General features: G+C 36.5%; 6 protein-coding genes across 8 annotated transcripts; 1 reads left to right on the top strand and 5 right to left on the bottom strand.

The window, feature by feature from the left end:
- Positions 1–82: 82 nt before the first annotated feature.
- AT3G48460 (GDSL-like Lipase/Acylhydrolase superfamily protein) lies at positions 83–1,917 on the bottom strand. Its single transcript, NM_114705.4, has 3 exons — positions 1,196–1,917; positions 653–834; positions 83–572 (listed from the first exon to the last, which is right to left on the bottom strand). The coding sequence occupies exons 1-3, from the start codon at positions 1,835–1,837 to the stop codon at positions 251–253; spliced, it is 1,146 nt and encodes a 381-aa protein (NP_190416.1). The 5' UTR covers positions 1,838–1,917; the 3' UTR covers positions 83–250.
- Positions 1,918–6,194: 4,277 nt separating this feature from the next.
- Positions 6,195–7,400, top strand: AT3G48450 (RPM1-interacting protein 4 (RIN4) family protein). Of its 2 annotated transcripts, NM_001339370.1 has the most exons (4): positions 6,195–6,356; positions 6,491–6,553; positions 6,755–6,991; positions 7,078–7,350. In NM_001339370.1, exons 2-4 carry the CDS (start codon positions 6,545–6,547, stop codon positions 7,099–7,101), a joined length of 270 nt encoding a protein of 89 aa, NP_001325747.1. In that variant the 5' UTR covers positions 6,195–6,356; positions 6,491–6,544; the 3' UTR covers positions 7,102–7,350. The 2 variants fall into 2 exon arrangements, with proteins under 2 accessions (NP_001325747.1, NP_566905.1); NM_114704.4 differs by having other exon boundaries at positions 6,227–6,553; positions 7,078–7,400.
- Positions 7,401–7,477: 77 nt separating this feature from the next.
- Positions 7,478–10,287, bottom strand: AT3G48440 (Zinc finger C-x8-C-x5-C-x3-H type family protein). The gene is made up of 6 exons (NM_114703.2): positions 9,506–10,287; positions 9,163–9,231; positions 8,874–8,993; positions 8,495–8,782; positions 8,127–8,402; positions 7,478–7,924 (listed from the first exon to the last, which is right to left on the bottom strand). Exons 1-6 carry the CDS (start codon positions 9,929–9,931, stop codon positions 7,757–7,759), a joined length of 1,347 nt encoding a protein of 448 aa, NP_190414.1. The 5' UTR covers positions 9,932–10,287; the 3' UTR covers positions 7,478–7,756.
- Positions 10,288–10,540: 253 nt separating this feature from the next.
- Positions 10,541–16,077, bottom strand: REF6 (relative of early flowering 6). Of its 2 annotated transcripts, NM_148863.4 has the most exons (8): positions 14,845–16,077; positions 14,567–14,645; positions 14,368–14,435; positions 14,112–14,262; positions 13,407–14,029; positions 12,845–13,336; positions 12,365–12,747; positions 10,541–12,283 (listed from the first exon to the last, which is right to left on the bottom strand). In NM_148863.4, exons 1-8 carry the CDS (start codon positions 15,722–15,724, stop codon positions 10,877–10,879), a joined length of 4,083 nt encoding a protein of 1,360 aa, NP_680116.2. In that variant the 5' UTR covers positions 15,725–16,077; the 3' UTR covers positions 10,541–10,876. The 2 variants fall into 2 exon arrangements, with proteins under 2 accessions (NP_680116.2, NP_001326576.1); NM_001339369.1 differs by lacking the exons at positions 14,368–14,435; positions 14,567–14,645; positions 14,845–16,077 and having other exon boundaries at positions 10,559–12,283; positions 14,112–14,286.
- Positions 16,078–16,588: 511 nt separating this feature from the next.
- Positions 16,589–19,628, bottom strand: AT3G48425 (DNAse I-like superfamily protein). The gene is made up of 9 exons (NM_114702.3): positions 19,187–19,628; positions 18,794–18,886; positions 18,381–18,525; positions 17,983–18,184; positions 17,796–17,874; positions 17,416–17,477; positions 17,217–17,303; positions 17,015–17,118; positions 16,589–16,925 (listed from the first exon to the last, which is right to left on the bottom strand). Exons 1-9 carry the CDS (start codon positions 19,421–19,423, stop codon positions 16,840–16,842), a joined length of 1,095 nt encoding a protein of 364 aa, NP_566904.2. The 5' UTR covers positions 19,424–19,628; the 3' UTR covers positions 16,589–16,839.
- Positions 19,620–21,752, bottom strand: AT3G48420 (Haloacid dehalogenase-like hydrolase (HAD) superfamily protein). Its single transcript, NM_114701.3, has 8 exons — positions 21,276–21,752; positions 21,137–21,207; positions 20,893–21,051; positions 20,592–20,658; positions 20,303–20,398; positions 20,162–20,208; positions 19,998–20,078; positions 19,620–19,905 (listed from the first exon to the last, which is right to left on the bottom strand). Exons 1-8 carry the CDS (start codon positions 21,588–21,590, stop codon positions 19,782–19,784), a joined length of 960 nt encoding a protein of 319 aa, NP_566903.1. The 5' UTR covers positions 21,591–21,752; the 3' UTR covers positions 19,620–19,781.
- Between the last annotated feature and the right edge of the window lie 334 nt (positions 21,753–22,086).

Raw genomic sequence — 22,086 nt, 5'->3', positions numbered from 1 at the left:
TATCTTGAAAACAAGATCCTGAGCACAACTATATTGAATAATATTTAATTTTCTTTCTTTCACTTTGAAATGAAATATATTGTTTGATAATCCAAGGATCTCAGACCTTAGTTAAATTATTATGACTTGTGTGATTTAAGCGCCGAACATAAAATTTCTTAGGCTTCAGATAAAAAAATCCAATAATGTTTATTAAAAAAAAACTCCAAAACCATTAAATCTTATATAAAAAATCAGTAAAACAATTCATTCATAAATAGTTTAGTTTCTTGATCAACAAGTCACTAAATCTAGGACGAGTGAAAGTGCCGTCAAGGAACATATCGGCCATAACCTTATACATAGCCTCGGTCAAGTGGACTCCGTCCCAATTGATGTATTGATTCGGGTCCTTACACACTGTAGCTGCATCCGTCCCACACGTTTGGAACACTTGGAAGTTGTACGGCTCTCCAATTCCACAACACGCCTTGAACTTCTCGGTGATACCGTACTTGCTAGGGTGTTTAATCACCGCACGGTACGCGTTCCAGTAATCTGCGTAGACTATTGTGGCACTCGGATACTTGATCCTGCATTTATTAAATATGTTTAAAATATATAGTCTACTACTATATAACATCAAATTATTAGTTATCTTTACACAACTGACCTAAGTTGTTTAAGTTTGGATTGAAGGGCAAGATTGTGAGTGTAACTTTGGTTATTGGCACTCTGCACACATCCTAGACTGTCCCGATCATCTTCTGCGGCCAACGACATTGCTAACGTTAAGCATCCAGTTGCTGGATGTCCTTGCACCAACATATATTTCACACCTTTGTTCAACAATGTCTGCAGTTATGATTTAAGAAAAATGTTATTAACTAAACATACTACAATGAATTCAACACAAACCGGTCAGTTAGATCCATGACCACCAGAATTATTTCTGCCATGATCCGGTTAACTTCTAAGCCAGACTGCTTTATCATCAAATGCCTATTTTGTTATTGTAACGAAAACAAAAAAACATAATTTGTCAAGATTGAACACATTTTTGTAATGAAAAAAGAAGACATTTGGTTGGAGAGCCAAAAACACAAAAACAAAAAGAAACATGTCAATCTTGATTTGGTTGTTAGTAATATTTTGTAGATCTAAAATCATAATATTTCATATATGTTAATTATGCGCTTAATTTATAATTAATTACCTCCAAAAACCTTGTAAAAGTTGAGATACTAAGTTCTCTAATGGTGTCACTTGACACAGTAGATCCAAGGGTATACGCATAATCATTCACTCCAATTTCTCCAATCCAAAAGAGAGAATCTTTAAACAACGAAACCTTCTGATTCGTTCCAAGTGTCTCCAAGTACTTCTCAAACCAAGCAAGCTCTGTTTCTATAGACTGAGGAGTCATATCAAGCGACAGATTGTTCTTGACGAAAAACGCGTGTTTAATCACCGTTGATCCAGAGACAGCGAAATTAACGCCGTGAGTATCCGTTGCTGTGCCGTTAGCGTTAGTGGTTTTGAGGCTGAGATACGGTGGCAGAAACGGTAAATTCATTGACTCTGCCACGAAGTCGATGGTTAGACGACCGTCGGAGTAACGGTTTGTTGGTCGTCGGAAGAAAGTCATGCCGTATGGAGGACTTGACAAGTGTCCGAATCCGGCTGGTCCTTCGCCGGAGCGTGAGTTTCCGGTGTCGGTGAAAGAATCTCCGAAGGCGTAGATTTTGTTGAATGGACGGTGGATGTTTGGAATTGTCGCCGCTGTGGAGATGGTGGAGAAGAGGAGGATTGCGACGGAGATGGCGGTTGTGAGGAGGGGAGAGATAGAGGAAGACATTGTGATAAGGAAGTGAGATTTGAAATTTGAGCTTCTAATGAAAATGGTTGTGTTATATACATGTAGTGGTGAGAATAAACTATATACATTCTTTTTTTTATTATATTATTATATATATACATAAACTATAATCGAATTTTGGCAGATGAGATTTAAGTTTAGATAAAATTTTATTTATTGTCGTGAAGAATAATTTAAGCTTTAAATAGTTTATTTCGTACCACAAAATATTAGTACCAGAATATATTGTCGTTTTTGTCCAAAAATAAAAAGGAAAAAGAAATATATTGTCGTTTTTGGTAAGTTTTATTGGCCCCGCTAAATCCCAGAGTAACCACTAACCATTTAGAGCCTTTTAGATGAAAATTGTGGTTAATGGATTTGTAAAAAAAAAAAAAAAAATTGTATAAGTTTTTAATTTATTTTTAGCTAACATGTGTAAGCCTAAACCCCACAAATATTTGAGAATTGAATGATTGTATTTTTGTGGTGCTGAGGATAATTATTTTATGTGGTGTGTACATGTATACCTTTTTAATATGATTGATTTTAAAGTTTTTTTTGTTCTTATTTATATATATATATGTTAAATTGTATTTTAAAACCTTAATATTTTAGTTTTTTTTTTCAATTTACAAAATGTACAAATGGTAACTACTTATAGGAATATACTGGATTCATTAGATGAATAAATCACTGGAATAAAACAGAACAAACATTTGCACCAAAACTAAATGTAAACAAATATAAAAATTTGTTTACACTTGTAATTTGTAAATAATATTTAACAAGATAATCAAAATATTTATTTCTCTGAAATGTAAAAAGAAGTTTTAACTAGTAATTTTTGTTTACTTTGATATCATCCAACACAAAATAAAGAATTTCATTATTAATGCATGTTAAAAACTGTCATAGCTTTGGTTCACCAAAAAAAAAGGGTCATGGCTTTTACTTAGGTTTGGACCTAGCGTTCAGTTATATATTTGCAATAATTAAACAATAATATGGGGAAAAATGAATATTATAGCTATTACATTATTAAAACAGTAATATGGGAAAACATATTGGACAAAATCATAAAATATAAACGAAGTAACTAGAAGATAAAGTAGGTGAGGCATGCATGGAGGGGTTAATGTAGTTGGCTGGGGAAAGATATTTAGTCAGCCATTAAATGTCTCAGCCACCTCTCATGAAAATTCTCGCTACGTGCGGGAGCTAAGAAGTTCGGCGATTGAAATGTACTCCATGGTCGGTAAAATAAGATTTTTTTTTTAGGTTTGAAAGTAAGATTTCAATCTTAAACAAATCAAAACAAACAAAAACTTGATGAAAGATTTTATTTTGTTTATTATGATTCAAACAAAATCTTGATGAAATTCAAAGTAAAAAAAAAAACATACCTTGGATAACAAACAAAAAATGTTTAACGTAAAAGCAATTCAAAGTACACACTTGTTTGTGGGTTTGAAATTGTTAAACAAAATCTATTAAAACTATTCAATCAAACATTTTAAGTGATTTATGTTAAAATAACAAATTCTATATTATTCAATCATGAATTTTTAAAAGTCTCATGAAATCTAATGTTATTGAACTTGTATACTTTAAAATCTTTTGTTATTGAAAAGATTTTAAAGATTGGGTTATTAGTGACTTTAAGAGACTTAAGTGAATTTTAATGGATTTTCTTAGTTAAAAATACAGAATTATCTCATGGTTTTAAGTGGAATTTGAGAGGATTTTACAATAAATCATAACAACTTTCATAAATTCACCCAAATTCTTCAAAATCATAAAAAAAAACTCTAAATAACTCAATGAGTAGAAGATTGAATACACACCTTTAGATTCCCTTAATTGCAGAGTTTTTTTTAACATTTTCATAAATTTGGTTTCCGTGCCATTTTGACCACATAATTTTATTTTATTTTATTTTCGATTTTTTTAAAATACTCTAAGATTTAATTTCCCGTAGCAACTAACTAATTTGAAAGAAAAACTGTCTTTCACAAATTTTATTTTTCAAAACCGAATAATTAATCTTTTCTTTGACATTTTTACATATATGCAGTAAGTTGCATACCTATTATAGTATATATTGTATCTCCTGACAATGAATCAATGATTGTAACACTTATAAGACGTTAGTTTCAATTCATTTATATCTTGGTGCTAGTATGATAGTTAGCAACACCCAATGTATTAAAAGACACTTCCAATATCATTTCTAATTTTGCTGATGCTATATCAATCATATAAGAAAAAGAAACCATATGTTGGACCATCTTTTTTCTCTCTTTGGTCGGTTACATTTTGCTGTCACAATTTATTTTCTTAGCGACCATAAGGTTCATAACCTACACGTGTTGGCGCAGTGTGTACATTAAATGTGAACCCATTAATCTTGTTTCAAGTTTTTTTTAAAAAGCTGAAGCTGTTAGCTGAATGATAATGATAGAGATCTTAATGAAAGCTACGTCAAAGGGAGAGGTCTCATTGGTGTTAAATCATAAATGCATTGTCTTTTTTAATCTTTTAGTGTAGTGGTCGCTCTGGCCAAGTTTAGTAACTTGGAAGTATGGAGTTTCGAACCCATTCAGATTAGAGATAACATGGAGTATTTAAGACCAGTGTCGGTGTTAGATCATGCAGTGTTTTACGTTCTCGAGGGGGTCATCAGTAATTGCTTCTTCCTTTTTACAATGAGTTATTTATTTTTTCTTTTTAATAGGAGGCCTCATTAAAATATATTTCATCCGTTTCACAACATGTTTGTCGTTTCGAGACTTATTTTTTGTTTCATAATAATCGCGTTTTGTATTTTTCAATGATTTTAAATCAAACCTTAGTTTAATAGTTTTATTCCTATTTTTAGCTTATTAATTAGAGAGAAAATCGTTTTAGTTTATTAAACTATTAATAAAGGATATGAGTGTTTACACCAATTTGTTTTGAATACAAAATAATACGAAAAAGACTTTTGACGAAAAACTAATATGAAAAAGCCTTACAAAAAAATAATCAAATGAATTAGATATCAGCATATCATTCATTTATCATGACCGACATGAATGGGTTAGCTTCTTCATGTTAATTTGCTTGAAAGTTGGCACATCTTTATCTTATTTAAGTATTTAACTCCGACTTGGTTTGTTTTTTCCATTCAAAAACAGGGCTTCAAAATCAACTGTGAAACATTTTTTCTGAATCCAAATTCGATGTTAATACTTACTTAATTTCACTGGATTTTATGTTCCTATTTACTTCTTTTCTTCCTTCAAATAATAGTTATGAGTCTAAGTTAGAATTTTGGTTTTGGGTTATTCTTAATGTATTCCAAATTTAAAGTCTACTAAATAATTAGTAAACCTCAACATTTCAACAATTGATGTTTTTCATAACTACGTCTAAATTTAAATTTTGATATTCAGTAACAATATTGTATAAAATACATTAAAACTGAAGAAAGATATATAAGTTTTGAAAGTTACTCACTTATATTAAGTTTCATTTGTATCTGAAATTTATGTTTACATGGATAACTATTTTATTTTATGATTATTTATTTAACTATTGCCAACTTGTGATATACCTTAACTATTACGTTTGCGAAAATATGGCGAAGAATTACCGTGACGAGTACGAAACATAAAAAAATATACATTGAATAAATCTTATCATGGGCCTAGAGAAAAAAAACCAATGATGGCGTGTCGGTAGTTTCATCGGTCTTAATATACATTCCCTCGGTCTTTGAAGTATGGTTTTGGCCTTTTGGGGACTTTGCTTTTAGGCCTGAATTACGCTGTTAGTATTTGACGATCATGAGCGTCATTGTTTAAATTGTAAAGTTAAAGTTTTTTCTTAATTAATACACAGATTAGTTGACCAAGTTGAACGCCAACCAAACGAGAACGCATTATAGTAATTTAGTAAGGTTGAATATATTATAGTAAACTAGTAAATTTCTTAATACAGATTAATGTAATATTAGCACACATGACACAAACCTATGTTAAATATATTTATACAGTTTTTTTTTTATCGTCTAAATTTATTATTTAGTATAAATTATAAAGGTCGGAAGGAATTGCCCGTGGTACAATCATTTATGTAACAGTTGTCATAATATTTCTACAGTCTAGAAGTATTTTCTATTATGCCCACATTATTATTAAAGAACTGTTAAACTCAAAAATTTTGGCATGGTTAATTGAAAGCTTTTTTTTCCACATAACTATATAAATCCACATTTGGATAGACAATAAAAAAAAATTATATTTAGAATAATTTTTGTCTCTGTTTGTCACTAATTAGAGATTACATTAGAAAAGTAAAAATTAGAAGCAATATTATTGATAGAAATACTGAATAGGGTAGGTGGAAAAGGCAAGAACTATTGGCATGATCCACGTTTTTAGTCTTTTTGCTCTCTATGACTTTTTTCTTCATTTTGAATTTACTAAAATAATATTAGGTATTTCTGTTGGGAAAGCCGCGGGAAGGAAGAAAGGTGAGAATATGAAAAAAGGAGTTTTGTGTTGTTTTCAACGACGACCTCTTCTCCTCTCTCCTCCTCCTCTTCTTCTATATTACAATTTCACCTCTCTTTTTCCCAGATCATCATCATCCTCTCTCTTTCTCTAGATTTTGGATATTTCCTCGTATCGGATTCGAAATCCTCTGTTTCTAATTCCAACAATGGCAACGGTAAGAACAATATGCATCTCTTATATCTACGAATTCTGATTCATCTTACATTTCTTGATATGATTTCAAAACTTCCCTCCTTTCATACAATTTTCCAAATCTCTTATCTTGAAAAAAAGTCTCAAACTTTGGCTAGAAATCTGCATTTTTTTTAATGATGAACAATTCTGTTTTTTGTTTTGTTTGTTTGGTGGTGTGTAGGGAAATAGAGCGAGACCATTGCCAAAATTTGGGGAATGGGATGCGACTAATCCTGGCTCGGCTGAAGGATTCACTGTCATTTTCAATAAAGCTCGCGATGACAAGAAGACGATGAAAACCGCTGTCGCAGGACCTGAGAGTATTGTTTCACCTCCAAGAAATGAAGAACCTCCTAAAAACAACAACAACCATCATCACAACCATCACACCCGTCATTCCCAAACCCCAAGATCAAAGGTACTTTTTTGCCACAGATACTCAAAGGGTATATATTAGGTATTTCTCTGCTTGACTTGTTATGTTTTTGTTCTTTTGTTGTGCAGAAGAAATGGCTTTGTTTTCGTTAACTCTGGTATTGGCTCTGTTCTGAGAAAACCCGACGACAAGCAAGCAGAATCGTGGAGCGAGTAATCTCCAACAGATTATAGCGACCAAACCAGTGATCATCTAAGATGTTGTTGCAAACTTCTCTTCTTCTTATTGCTCGTTGAGTTTCTTTCTCTTTTGTTTTGGACACATTTGGGTATATGAATATACGTTTTTCTTGATGATTCTTAGTTTCATAAGTATATATAAAGATTGAGACATGTTCTTTGTAGACATGTCATAATGCATAATCGACATATTATACGATTACTTACAGCCTGCGAAAACCGCTTCAAAACCCGGGATTGCAGATTCAGCAGCTGAATCTGGAACCGAGCAACTCTGTTCTAGAGTTTTAGCTCCCATCACATCCAATATGAACCAACCAGGGTGAAATTTAGGAATTAGGTTTCAAACAAGAAATGAAAGAAACAGGCAGGCTCTATTTAACCTCAAGAGTCAAAGAGTAGTTACAGATTACAAAGTCCTTGGTGAAAACTTGTCAAAAGCATTGAGGATTGGCTTGCCACATAGATATTGTTTGGATAGTATAAATAACCTAAGTAAAGAAATTTCAAACCCATGATAGAGAGATACAAAATGTATAAATTATGTCAGCTCCTGAATGTTTGGTTGTCAATTCCAACCGTCACTTTCATTCCCATTTGCACTGACCTGAGGAGGTTCTACAATGGCCTGGGAGCTTTCTGTCGAATATGGAGGCTGGACGGAATGGTCAAATCTACAAGCTGGACCGAATTTGCAGATGCCGTATCGACTGTAATATGTGCAAATGTTTTGATCCTGAAGTTCATCAAGCAATCAGTCATATACCGAGGGATCAAATCTGGTCACTTCTAGATTGATTCACTATGTAAGAGTCAAAATGTTCATCAAACATTCAAGAATTACAAGCATTAACTATCAAAAACTATCATTAGAAAGCCTGCAACTTTGTAATACTAGCATACAAGAACAGACAACAGAAGGTAAGAAAAGAACTTACAGGTCTAAGGGGTAAACCCTTGTCATTGAGAGCATAAGGAGGCAGCTTCGGCAGACGATTCTTAGGATGGTGGTATTTGCAATTGAATTTGAACTTGCAGTCCCCAGTTTTCATATAATAACTGCACTCAGGTTGGTCTGGACGTTCTGGAAATTCTTCAGCAGGCATTTGATGTCGGTATTGTGACAGCAACATACTTGTTTCAGCTGATGAATTGTTCATTAGGTATGTGGTGGAAGGAGAAAACACACCCCTTTCAGATGAATACACAGAAGCCTACACAAATACGAAACACAAGATAAAGTCATCATAGATAACTCGAATAGAAATCAATTTTATTAAGATCCAGAGCTTGAAGTACATACTACCTGATAGCCATTCCACTCTGGATTTTGAGATGTAACCCCATGAGTTTGTGACAGCATGACTGGAATAAAAGGAGATGTACCATTCACATGCCTTGGTGAAGACCAGGAAGTTGAACTTGCTTGGAATGTAGCCTTTGGAGAAAATGTACCAATGGATACACCATTATTACCACGAAATGATGGGGAGTCAGTTCCTCCGATGGTTGTAGGATCAGGATGATTGAATTTGCACTCAGCTCCATATTTGCAGGAGCCATTGCGCATGTAGTAAGGGCATTCTACTTCTCCCTACCGATTGTTAACAACATTATATAGCTTTGGAAAGACTAGCAACAGAATGTCGAAAAGTATCCAACAAATATCAATTAAATGACAATACCGGTCTGAGAGGAAGGCCGAGGAAGTTAAGCTCGGGTGCTGAGGCCAGACCAGACTTTGGTATGGTATGGTTGAATCTACAAGTTTCTCCATACTTACACCCTCCAGTCCTAAAGTAATACTGTAAAAACCTCATGCAAGAAAATGGAGCACAGAAACTGAATATCAGTAAGGGCCTGAACTACAACAAGCTTTGCCAATGCAGATTGAATGAAACCTCATAAAACAATCGACGGATACATCACGACGAGGGCATGTAACAAGGTTAAAAAGAGAAGTAAAAAATTAACCTTGCAATCTATCAGCCCCAATTTACCACCATCATCTTCCTTTTCTCTTACTTTATTATCCCTAGCAATCTTCAAAACAATGAAATATTAGAAAACGAAAAAAACAAAGTTTAGTTTTTTTTTTCCATTTAAACTTATGTTCTTCTACTAAAGCAACATATTAAAGCTTCGTCCTTTGGTCTAGCATTGAAGTACAAAGCCAAACTTATCTAAACGCATGTGCCACTGATTTAAAAATGGTTTCTTTTATAAACAAATCTTCCCTAAGATCAATAAAAAACACACAATTAAGAACCAATATCCTTATCAGCCACCTAAAACCATATAAGAAAGTGAAGTTTACTTGGAATTTTCTGGCAAGAGGATGATTGAATTTGCAACTGGATCCGAATTTGCAGCTCCCTGTTCTCATATAAAAAGAACAATCCTCTGCTCCTGGCCTCACTGGATACACATTCTCACTCTCGTTCTCGCTCCAACCATCACCATAACCATAACCATCTCTGTCTTCTTCTTCTTCTTCTTCTTCCTGATTGATGGTGACTACTGCATTCGAATCTAAACCTCCATTACTCTCAGAGACACTCATCATCTTCTCACTCTGCTCTTTCGTAACTTCATTCAAACCCACATTCTTAAGCTTATCACTCAAGTCCTCCGCTGCGTGATTGAGATCGGAAAGAGAACGATCATGAGATGAATCACCAGAATAAGATCGAGAAACAGGTTTTGGCTCAAACCCATCTGCAATTTCTTCGGAATTGACCATTTTTTTTTTTTTGGTTTCTTACGAAATCACATTACAAAAACCCTAATTTTCAGGGAGGTAATTGAAGAAGAAGATCAAAGGGTGGAAGAAGAAGAATAAAGTTGTTTCCTTTATGGATACTTTATTACATTTGTCGTTTATAGCGTCACGAATGAGAATCTCAAAGAAACCGTTGCTTTAATTTGTTGACAAGGTCCAATAGTTCACATTTCATGCACACTTTTTTAACTTAAAATTATGCGTTTCAGATATTTCTTTGAGAATTGCAACTAAGTCCTTATCGTATTTTGATATTTCATAATTATGCAACATAGCTTTTAATTGTACAAGCAGCTCCTTTATTTATCAAATCAAAGTCTCTCTCTACACCAGGATTGTTATTATAGACTAACTGAAGAAGACGAGAGAGAACACAACAAAGAGATGAATCTTTATGCAACAAACAATGGCAATTCCAAATGTTAAGTCATTTGGTCTTTCGTTTGTGCCGTGTGCTGAAGTCAGAGAGTTTTACATCCTAGTTGACACAGGTAATGTCATTCATTAGCAATTTGGTAGGTTTGAGTCTTTATCAAAGTCAAATGAAGTCCACGGCGATGAACTCTGACTGTCAACCAACCAGGATAAGCCACGTATACAACCATATATGTCAAATACTTGAGTAACACAATGCTTTTCCTACACCAGGATTTGTTGTTGTTACAGATTCATTCAACTGCAAAAATAGAGAATACAACAAAGAGAGAATCTGTCTGAAAGTGAAAACGTCTGCAACAAACAATGGCTATTCCAAATGTTAAGACTTTGACTTTATAATCCCGAATTGACAGAGGACCAGAGAGACATACACACTTAGAAAACCCCTAATATTCGTACAATCCAATTTTCTTCTAATAGATCAATGGAGTAATCTTCTTCATGATAGATTCCATGTTAGAGCCTAAATCACCTTTTGTTGGTCTTCTTAACCGAATGACCGGTCTTCCTTTTATGCCGGCTGAAGTCAGAGACAAACCTGAATGTTTGACCACAATCCGGTTCAGCGCAAACATAAGGCCTAGCGCCTGTGTGAACCCTTATGTGCTCGGTTCTAGACCAAGCCCACTTGAACGTCATCTTACATCCCTTCCATGGACATTTCAGAGGACGGTCGTCTGAGTGAACACGCTGGTGTTGAACCAAATACTTGTGTGAGAAGAAGTTTTTACCACAGCCTTTAATTGGGCATATGTTTCTTTTGTGTAACATCAACTGTTTTTCCGAACTGAAACTCATCGTGCAACCCTCCATGTTACATTGGTATGCTGCACATTCCTCTTCCTCATTCTCTTCTTCTTCTTCTTCTTCTTCTTTTTCCTCCACATCTTTTTCAGTTGCAACTCTGGAGAAGGAAGCATTACCACTTCTCTTCTTACCAATCTTCTTTGGTTTTGTTTCTAAAGACCCTCTCGACGGCTTCTGATGTCTCACCCTAAGCCGTGTGCTAGGTCCCTCCATGTATGAATCCAATTCTTCATTCTTCTTTCCAGATGCAAATTCTTGCAAAAAGCGACCTTTTGTGTCTCTCGAACTCTGAACTGTCTTGGTTTTTGCTATTCGTTTGGCTGTTGACCTGGTTTGCCTTTTCCCTGTACTGCAAAAGCCTCGTTCCTCCAAAGAATTCTCTGCTGAATCATATTCACCAACCATTCGATTAGCTTGCCTATTACTTATGGATATTCTTCCGCTTTGCTGATAAACGCCATTATCTTCTGACTCATATGAAACTGGATTCCTAAAAACTCTTGTCTGTTGGCTCCTTGGAATCCCCCTAGGCTGCCTGTCGATATCATCATCATCATCATCATGGTCATACATTGAATGCTGAGAGCCATTCTCCATTGAGCTCTCTGAAGCTGCACATGCCCGTACAGTATACTCTTCCCCAAGTGAACGGTCTGAAACCTCATCATCTGACTCAAATTCTTTATAACCTTTATGTCTGATAATTCCCTTGTGCGGATCAGACATTTGATTTGATGAATCACCAGAAGCTGTGTTCCCTGTCTCAAAATAAGACTCTTCCTCATTCCCGGAAGCCCTCCATTGCTGCTTATAAGAATGATCTTCTGATGTGTCATCAGAAACTCCATCTTCCCTCTTAAAAGAAGTAAGCTTCTTGCGTGGCACCGCCTTTGCTCTTATCTTTCTCTTCCTACAATACTTTCTTCCAAACATTGTTGTCGAATCCCTGGAAACATTATTAGGAAACGATCTCTTTCCAGTGGCATCCTCATCCATAGCAACTCGAAGATGACAACTTCTTTCAGATTCTTCCCCCTCTAAGTCCTGCTCCAGCAAAAAGGGATGCACCTGAAGAAAGAAAAGCAAATTGAACCAAACAGAAGTGTACTAATGTCTGAATTAGTATGGATTCAGGTTAGACAATAGTACCTGATGTGACATCCAAACCTTACCACACCATTTTCCAACAACATATTTCCTCTGTCTGGACGATCTTTTACCAGAGACTTTGGGTTTCGAGGGTGAGCTCGCTACTGGAGAGCTGCGACCGAACGCCTTGTATATGATGGAGTTATACGGCATCTGCTTACTGTACAGAGGAGAGCGACTGAGAATAGCGCTGTAAGAAAGGTTAACACCCAATTTTACGGTCCAATCACTGTTCCCACCCTTAGCTTCAACATTATCCAACGCTGCCTGAATCGTTTCCTCATCCTCTCGGGTCACATTCCTGAATTCAGTATCATTCCATTCGTGATTGATGACGAGCTCTTCGGCAACTATCTTTGCTTCAGCCTCTATCCTGGGGTACTCTGCAAATGTTGTGCGTCAAAATGATGAAAAAGACTAAAGAATTGCATAACTGATACAGAAATACTAATAAAATGAATCTTGTAGTTTTGATGTTACCTGGATGGCACAGTAACATTAAGTTAATCCCCCCAAAAGGACGAAGTTGCTGTTCCACTTCCGCAGCATGCTCAAGACAAAACACGTGCAACCGACATGAATCGTCATCAGATCTTGGAATAAATGGTAAAGCTATTTCCAGAAGTGATGATTTTCCGCCTTTGCTTAACCCATTCTGTTCGCTGGTTAGTCTCTGGCAGTTAAAATCAGAAGTTCTACCATCTCTAGCCTCCTCATGGCCATCTGAACCTTCTTGATCATACGTTTTTGTTTCCCCTTTGGAACTAGGGGTAACTAAGCCTTTTTGATCTTCTTCCTCGGAATCAGAAGAGTCTCCATATGCTGAAGCTAACATCCCAAGAACATCATTATCTTTATGCGCTATTGTCGGGGAAGTTGTTGAAGTTTTTTGATCGCCAGTCTTCACTGAATGATCCATAGTTTGAACAGGAACATTGTAGAAGTAATTTACATCATGCTTCTCTTTGCTTTCTGCATGATGAAAAAAAGTTAGTAAATGCTAAATAACAGCCAATAACCGAAAGTGCGACCTGTAACTTACGAGGATGAAGTGATCTTGCAGCCTGACCAAGATTTGCAGATCCAGAAGCAGCTGTCCAATCATTGAAGAAGCTACAATCTGCAGACATGAGATATCTAGCAGCTGCTTCTTTAGGTTGAACGATAGCTACACAATCAAAGCTTAAGACTCCACATGTAACACAAGAGAAAAGCCTTTGATCCGAAAGCGCAACAGCTGCATCATTCTTCCTCCTTTCAGCATCAGACAGAGTTTCTTGAGTGTCCTTCTCCGTGCTTGCTAGGTGATTTCTGCTCCTTTCACATAAAGATGTAAATTTTTCTTTCACTGAAACTGTATCCTTTAAACCGTTACTGAGATCAACCACAACACTATCAGAACTTAAGTCCTCACACTTTAACTGGATTGGGTTTTCCTGGTTGGTTATCAAATGGGATCCAATTCGCAGGTCAGAACAAACTGATATATCTGAGGAACTCTGTGGGAGAAGGGCCACTGGGGATCCTTTTCCGAGAGAAGAAAGCAATTCGTTGTTGTGGATAATGTTTTGCACAAATAGCTTTTTGGTCAATCTTTCTCCTTCGCTTCTTGCCTTATCTTTTAATCTAGAACTCCGTGGTTTGGGATTGATGCTTGTTGGCACTCTGCAATGAGTGAAACATACCTTATATGAGCCCTTCAAGCAGCTTAAAAAGTTTGAGTGTGTCTATAGAAAAGAAAGAGTACCTAGAACCTAGAGCCAATACAAAGTCATAAAGTAGCTGGAGATGAGAAACCATTGGAGGGTAATTTATAGCAGCTCGCCGGATAGCAGCATCTTTAGCCATTCTCAACCATTCGGGAGTGGCAATGTTAGATGCTTCTCCAAAATTAAATCCTGTACAACCCCCACGATTGTTTTTATGGATAATATAAGTTATTTCAACATACTAGGCCTTTGAATGGTTGACTTAAAGATACTAAATATAGGTCGCTTACTCACCATGACTAAATCCCGAATGATAAGCTCCCGGAAAGGTGACGACAAACTCTCCAGGATTTTGCACTAACCTGATACAAAAAAACCACTTGCGTGAAAAACCAGAAGAAGAAAAAGTGTGCCAATTATAAGAGACCAAAGAAGAGACATGCAAACAACAAGATGATGAGATAAACAGAGCACAAACATAAAAAACCATTACCTGCAACACGGTATTCCGGCTTTAACAAATACTTCAGGAGACATCACAGTTGTCTTCTCACCAAGAGTAGAAAATGTCACTAATAAGACAAGAACGTAAGAGGCATAACCAATTAGTTTGCTTGCATACAGCTTCTACCCCTGACAACTTTTGGAGGGAAAGAAAAGCATTTAAAAGCAACAAAAAGAACAGAGACACAACAAAGCCAACAATCAGAACAATGAATTGATACATTGAGTAACTATGAGTCACTAACACATAACACTTATCATACTCACCAAGAGGATTGAGCTCTTCACCGTAACCATGAACCCTAACAACCTCCTCAAAAGCCAGAGCAGCATCCTTTGGCACACCGTACCAAGTCTTACCAGCACCCATATGCAAGTAATTGAGACTATGAAGGTCATGGTCCTCCACATGCCAAGCAAACCAACTAAACATCATAGCAACATACACCATTGGTGATGTAACTCCAGGGATCTCTTCCTTCATGAACTTAAGCAATGATCCTTCGGCTCTAGACATTGCCCTCATGTTCCAAGCGGTCTCACCAACTGTTCCTCCTTCACCACCAGACTCTCTCCTCCTCGCAGCAGCCAGACTCAGAGGGATAAAAGCCGAGCCAGGCATGTCATTGGCATACTCAACAGAGAAGGGTTTATCCACAGTGGCTCTCCAGTAAAGTGTTTCAATTTCAAGGGCAGAGAGTTGACTCTTTTTACCACATTTCTTGAGATAATTCTTCTCAAAGTTCTTAGCTTTAAACTCGAACTCACCAAAAGAGTACTCCTCTCCACTCTGCCACACAGGTCTCTGCACTGGACGCTGTTTCCTAGGGCAAAACCCGATCTGCTGCTGGCGCGTGGCGAATGTGGGACCACCGTCATAATCACACGCGCCAAAGCCGCCGTCACGAACCCTCGCCGCCGCTCTTGCCGCCAGAGAACGGTTGAGATTAGAAATCGAGGTTTTTTTGGAAGGAGGAGGCAGTGGAGGCAGAATTTTACAGATTCCATATCTAGAAGCTTCTTCTTCAATCTTCAAAATGTAAGCGATCGGATCTTGAAACTCTGCTAGAGTAGGTCTGAACTCTGGAGCAACCGGTAACGATTTAAGCCATGGAAACACATCTTGACTCTGCTCTGAAACCGCCATATCTCTCTCTCTCTCTCACACACACAGGGAAGAACAAAAAAAAGAGACTTTCTCTCAAAATTTGTTCACTTTAACTTCTAGGTATCAAATTAAAACGCCATTACAGAGTATAAACAGAACAAAAATTTTGAAGAGAGGAAAAAAAAACAAACTTTAAGAGAATCGACGAGTCTCCACCATTTCTCCGGCCAATAGAGTTATTTTCTTAAAGGGTCATTCACTTTTCCTCGAAAAAAACGACGGGCTTTGTTGATCTCGTTTCTTAGGTCTCTCTGTTTTTATTGGATTAAAGAAACAGAGGAAAAAATTGTATTTTTTTTAGGGGGTTGGGATGGGTTTGGGCAGAGCAAGAGATTGTGATATCTCTGTATTAAAACAAGTAAAGAACACTTAGTTAGAGAGAGAAATGGTTTTTAAAAGGGTATGATTTTCTTATTATTTACGATTCTGCCATTTCTAACACACATTTGTTGTTGTCCTCTCTGTAAATCCGTTTGCACATTCAAAAACTCCTTTTTAAAACCAAACATAAATCCCAATTTTAAGAGTAAAATTTTTGATGGTTTTAAAAAAGATATTTCTCATTAAACATTTTTAGTCTTTGGTAGTTCATGAAATTAGTAGAAATTAATGTATGATATAAATGTCTACATATATTATTGTGTTTGTTATGCTGAATCCAAATTTGATTTTTATGAATATGAATGAGCCCAAAAAAAAGAATTTGAATGAGCCATTGGTTTAACGAATGTTGCCTCTACCTACTGACTAAGACAATAAAGCAAAGGGTATAATATGCTTAAAATACACCAACAAAAGCTCTAAATCTTTAGAAATGACTCAAAAGTTAATAAATAAAAATAATTAAATGAAGAAGATTCACAATTAAAAATATCAACATTTCTTAGGAAAATAAAACATATTAAGATAAGCACAACAATAATTATAAGTACATTTGAGAGTTCATCAGAGTAACAAGGCTAAATAAGTGTCTCAATAACCTCAATCAAATCTTCAATGCATCTCTCGGCAAAGTAAAAATTAAATTCTCTGATAAAATAAGCTTTGGCTTGTTCCTAAGAAGGCCTTATGTTCTAATACAGAAGAAGATGATTTTAGTTTGACACCTGGTTCTGTTCCATTTCTGAAGATGGCTTCGAAAGCTCGAGTGTAACCGGACAATGATCACTCCCATGGAAACCTGAAACAAATCAAGAACCAAATTGTTGCAAAAAGAGCTAATAATAATCTTCTATGAATCTGTGTGATGAACAGGTTTATCTATGGCACCTTCAAGTTCTATCCCACGACCGTGCATCTTACAAGAAACTATACGGTCTTTGAGTTGTTCAGAGACCAGAAAATAGTCGATCCTCATCCTCTTTCCCCGGTACCTATGGCAACCAAAACAAAAAATCAATATATAGCTTTAGAAACATGCGGAGGTTCTGGACTCCAAGCCATAAAACTAAAATGTGTAGTATCCACTCACTTTCCAATGGGATTCCCCGACCATGAGAAGCCACTTTCCATTTCTTGCTCCTTGTGTAGATACCGGTATGCATCAACAAGCCTTCCTCTGTAACAGTTCCCATAAATATAATTTATAATCACATGTTTAGTAACTCTAATCTGTATTCTAGAAAGTACTACTACTAAGACTTCGCAGTGCAAAGACATATTACGCATACTCTTTTATAGTTGCCCCGAAGCGTCCTCTCTCAGATGGTGTAAATCCAGGCTGTCCGCAGTCCTGCATAATCAAAAAACTCAAAACCACTGTAGTCATTGTATGATTTAAAGGTCCATCTCACGGAGAACCTTTCGGTTCAGGCGTAGTAAAGTCATCAACAATAGCAGGGTCACAATGCAGATGAAGAGACAAGATAGGAAGAGAAATACAGGCGTAGTAAAGTCATCAACAATAGCAGGGTCACAATGCAGATGAAGAGACAAGATAGGAAGAGATATAAAAGGCCGACGGAAAATAACATTATTGAGAGCCAGCTCTGTTTTTAGATAAAAGCTATAATGATAATGAATAAATCGTACAAAATATGGTATTCCTTACCTCTTTGTTTGGAGGAACATAACCATTAAGCTTTGCTGTAGCAAAAAATTCTGGGTGGCTAACATCTATCTCCTCATGACTGCGTATTACAAAAATCGAATCGAGGAAATAACATCAACTTTTATTCTGTAAGGGCTTAAGGAAAAGAGTATAGCAAGAGAAGATATAGAAAAAACTTCCTCATTACCTGACATTTAAGTCGCCACACCATATTAGCGGTTTATCAGATGTTTTGTTGAGGAATTCAACAATCCTCTTGTCCCATTTTCTTCTCCTCTGAAACGCATTCTCTTCATCTTTCCAACCATTGTTAGGCGAATACGTATTCAAAAGACGAAATGTCTCAAATTCAGCTAAGATAACACGACCATCAGGTTCATGTTTAGATGCTGCATGAGAGCGACAAGTATATAAGTTAGTCATCAATGATCTAGCTATGATATATTTCTCCCAAGTACATCAACTTTGAGATCAAGGAAATGGCAGAACCATAACAAGACAGATAAAAGAAACATGGCTTCAAATTGCTAGTGTGCAAGAGATTTATGTGATGATAAGGAACAAGCAACAAGGCTATAAAAATACCTAATTTGTCCAAGTTAAAGTAAACTTTTCGAGGCTTGAAACATTTTTTCACTAACAAAGCTGTCCCTGCATACTTCGAGTCCGCGAGAGACCACCAAACCCCATAATTTCCAAATGGTGGACTTGAGAGAGCCCGTGTCAAAATCTGCAAGTTAAGTTTCCCAGAACTAATATCAAGCTTGAATGTTATCCAAACAACAAGAGAGTTTGTTACTCCATAAGTGGCTCCCGCATTCTTTTAAAATCTGTCTATAACCATGCCACTGCAATGTTGATTCTAACTCATACACCAAAATCTCCTACTAATTGCAAATGCATCAAGATACAGAGCTTTGAAAATTCTTGTTCCGTTGGTACTATAATACAACTATTTTAACAGATAGAACAAGCAAGTCAATACAGAACCATGGTACCTGTTTTTCCTCACGCAAAACTTTCGTGTCATCACTCAACTCTTCATGGTTTTTAGGTTTTCCCTTTCCACCAGCAGCAGGCATCCTTACTTCCTAACATTAAGAACACAGTCAACCGCTAAGCTCAGAACACGCTGACACTAAAAGAATCAACAGCCCCCTCCCCCATCGTAGTCACAAACAAATTGGATTAAAGTCTGATCTTTTGCACCATTAACCATTTAAATGTCATAAGTGACTGAATTTGCATCAACAAGTTGAACTCAAACCACTTCAATACAACCCTAGAAGACTTGGAGGGTTTTAAAGTTCCACACATAAACACCTAAGCACATTTACCCACATTGCTCGAAATTAACCCAGGGATTCCAAAGACGAAGCAAAAGAAATCACCTGTATGGCGATGACATCGGGGTCAAAATCGGAGACGAACTTAGAGAACTGAGACCAGTCATTTTTCACCCGAAGGAGGAAGCTATTAGCGTTCCACGTCATAAACTTGGACGGCTCGTTCTGGTTCTTCTCTTCTTCAACTCCATCTCCGTCTCCGTCACGCTTTTCCGGCGAAAGGCAGGGTTTCTTAGCCGCCGGAGAATTCTCCTTCTCTATGGGCTTGAAGAATCGCTTCATAGCTATAGCAATTTCGTAGCTTTATGGAGATAAAACTCAATTCACCAAAATTCAGATACCAACTTGAAAAAGGTACGAACTTTACGTTGTCCCGTCGTTTGTTGTATATTCGAAGCTTTGTGTTTCGGCGTTTGTTGTATATTCGAAGTTCACATAGAAATTTGCAACAATGGTCAAGCAAAACCATTTACATAGTAAACCCAACAACGCTCACAAGCCCAATATATTGTAACGCTTTTCTTCATAATGTTATAATCGAATTATATTATATATATGGTTTTACATGAATGTTCTGTTCAAATGACTATACACAACAATGTTGATATAGAAACAATTTTCTTAATGTGGTTTGTAGTTTTTAACTAACGAACTGTTTCCGGAGAAGACTTCCACAGAATGCCAAATCAAATCTCTCTTCTGGAGGGTCTCCAATGCAGTCGAAAACCGCATCTGCGTTCTCGAAATCTTCATCAGCCGTGTATCTACAATTCCAAAGATGAAAGAACGAATGATCATTTCAATTCTGATTGTTATGGAATTATGAATAGGATTCTGATTTCAGACTAAAACTCACCCACTCTTTGTAACTATACAAGTCATTCCCGCAGCTTTTGCAGCTGCTAGCCCGATCGCGCTGTCTTCAACCACTACACATCTGCACATACACAAATCCATATCTCAAGAGAGTTTTCTAAACTGACTCATTCTCTCCTGTAAAGAATCTTAGTAACACTTTACTTTGAGGGATCAACTCCAAGGGTTTCAGCTGCTAAGTTGTAGATGGCCTGTTAAGAAACAAAAAGTTTGATGACTCGGTCTTTAACCAAGACGAAGCAAGCAAAACATATGTTGTGATAGCATGGAAAGTGAGTAACTTACTGGATCAGGTTTCTTTTTGGGGACTACGTCTCCTGCGAATATCTTGATTTTCTCTGCTCGTTCTGGTCCAAGCAAGCATGAAACTATAGCAGAAACCTGAAATCAGGCAAGAAATGAGAAAAGTATTTCCGATTATACAGTTCTTCTAAGCTAAGACGATGCTCGCATATTCATGTTAACGATGCAGCTGCGCGTAGTCTTGTTTACGAAAACTCATCAGGATACAAGATTTTGAGATATATGGTTATGGTCTCAGGAAACTGAAGTAGTAGAACCTGATTGATCATACCGCCTTCTCATTTGAAGTACTGCACACAGCTACTTTGACTCCGTTTGTTAAAGCTTGATCAACCAACCTGCAAAGTTTTAGCAAGAGGGCTCAGAACAAACAAGAACATGTATATGATTAGTTGAAATAACAAGCCTTACAAACATTCATAGCATCATGATTCAGGAGTATCAATCATTAGTAAGTTTGCTAAACCTTGTTTTGGGTTAAAAGTTTTAGACTTTAAAAAAATCAAACTCAAAAGGGACATTCAAGTAATAGCATCGAGAATATAGAATAGAACATTAGAAGTGACACTAACTTTGCAACACCGGGTCGAAGCGGAAGCAGCTTTTTCTCGATAAGAACCATGAAAAGCTCAGTCTTCTGCTTGTGAAGTCCAGCTATGAACTCTTTCCTCTCTGCTTCATCTTTAGGAGCTTTCTCTGGCCAACCAACCTTGTTAAAATACGCAGTCATCCTACCAAAACAAAGCCACTCCAATTTCATTCAAACGAGAGACTAACTCAAGATTTGGTATAGTAAATGCAATTTTGATTGTATACCTTTCTTTACCACCACCGATTTTAAGTAACTCGCCGTATAAATCAACATCCCACGTAACATTCAAATCTCTCTGCAAAAGATTCCAATTATCATCACCGAAGCTAAGAGCTAATGACCAAAAAACTAAAACTGAGAAACCTCTTTGAAAGTGTCGTTGAAGGAGATCCTGTGACCGTCCTTCTCGGTATCAACAAGAACGCCATCGCAATCGAAGAGAAGAGCAGAGGGAAGAGTCGTCAGAGAAGATGAAGCAGAGCAGGTGACTCCAACGGAGCGAGATGATCTGTATACCATTGGTTTTGCTCTCAGGGACTTTCCATTGAATCGCAACTTCACCGCCTTTGCAGGTGCCGCATTGGGAATGAAAGATGGTGATAACTTAGATTGAATTGAAGAAGAAGAAGAAGATGGTGATAGCGAAGCCAAGGAAAGAGAGATTTTCACAGTGGCCATTGTTTTGATTCTCTCTGTCTCTCTCTTTATCTCTAATCACTCTGCGAAATAAATAACGGTCGCGAATGTCTTCAACTTATCCGGTCTTTGTTTAACGACCACAAAATAAGAAAGAATTGAAAGAAAGAGCCACCCGAGTACGGGTCGGGTTAGCTAATTCGGTATTTCTCTACCTATTGACACACCTTAAACCGAGTTTAAATAACCTTTTAGACACTTTTGATTAAAAAAATTCTATTTATGACAGCTTAAATACTTTTTTTTTTGCTTTAAATCTTCCTTCTTCTCCTTTTTTCTAGAAAGCCACAACATTTTTCAAAATATAGTATAGATATATAATATTATTATGCGATATTTCTTTAATGGAAAAAATGTTGTTTAATACGCCAACTTTTAAAACATAGTCATTTAATACGTGAACTTCGTATGTGGCCAAATAAAACATGACAAAATCGTTGACCAACCATTTTACACATAGAAAAACGTTGACCATGCC

This window comes from Arabidopsis thaliana, chromosome 3 (assembly GCF_000001735.4).
Source record: "Arabidopsis thaliana chromosome 3, partial sequence".
Taxonomy (NCBI): domain Eukaryota; kingdom Viridiplantae; phylum Streptophyta; class Magnoliopsida; order Brassicales; family Brassicaceae; genus Arabidopsis; species Arabidopsis thaliana.
The sequence above is the reverse complement of the archived record's forward strand: the minus strand, read 5'-3'. Positions and strand labels throughout refer to the sequence as shown.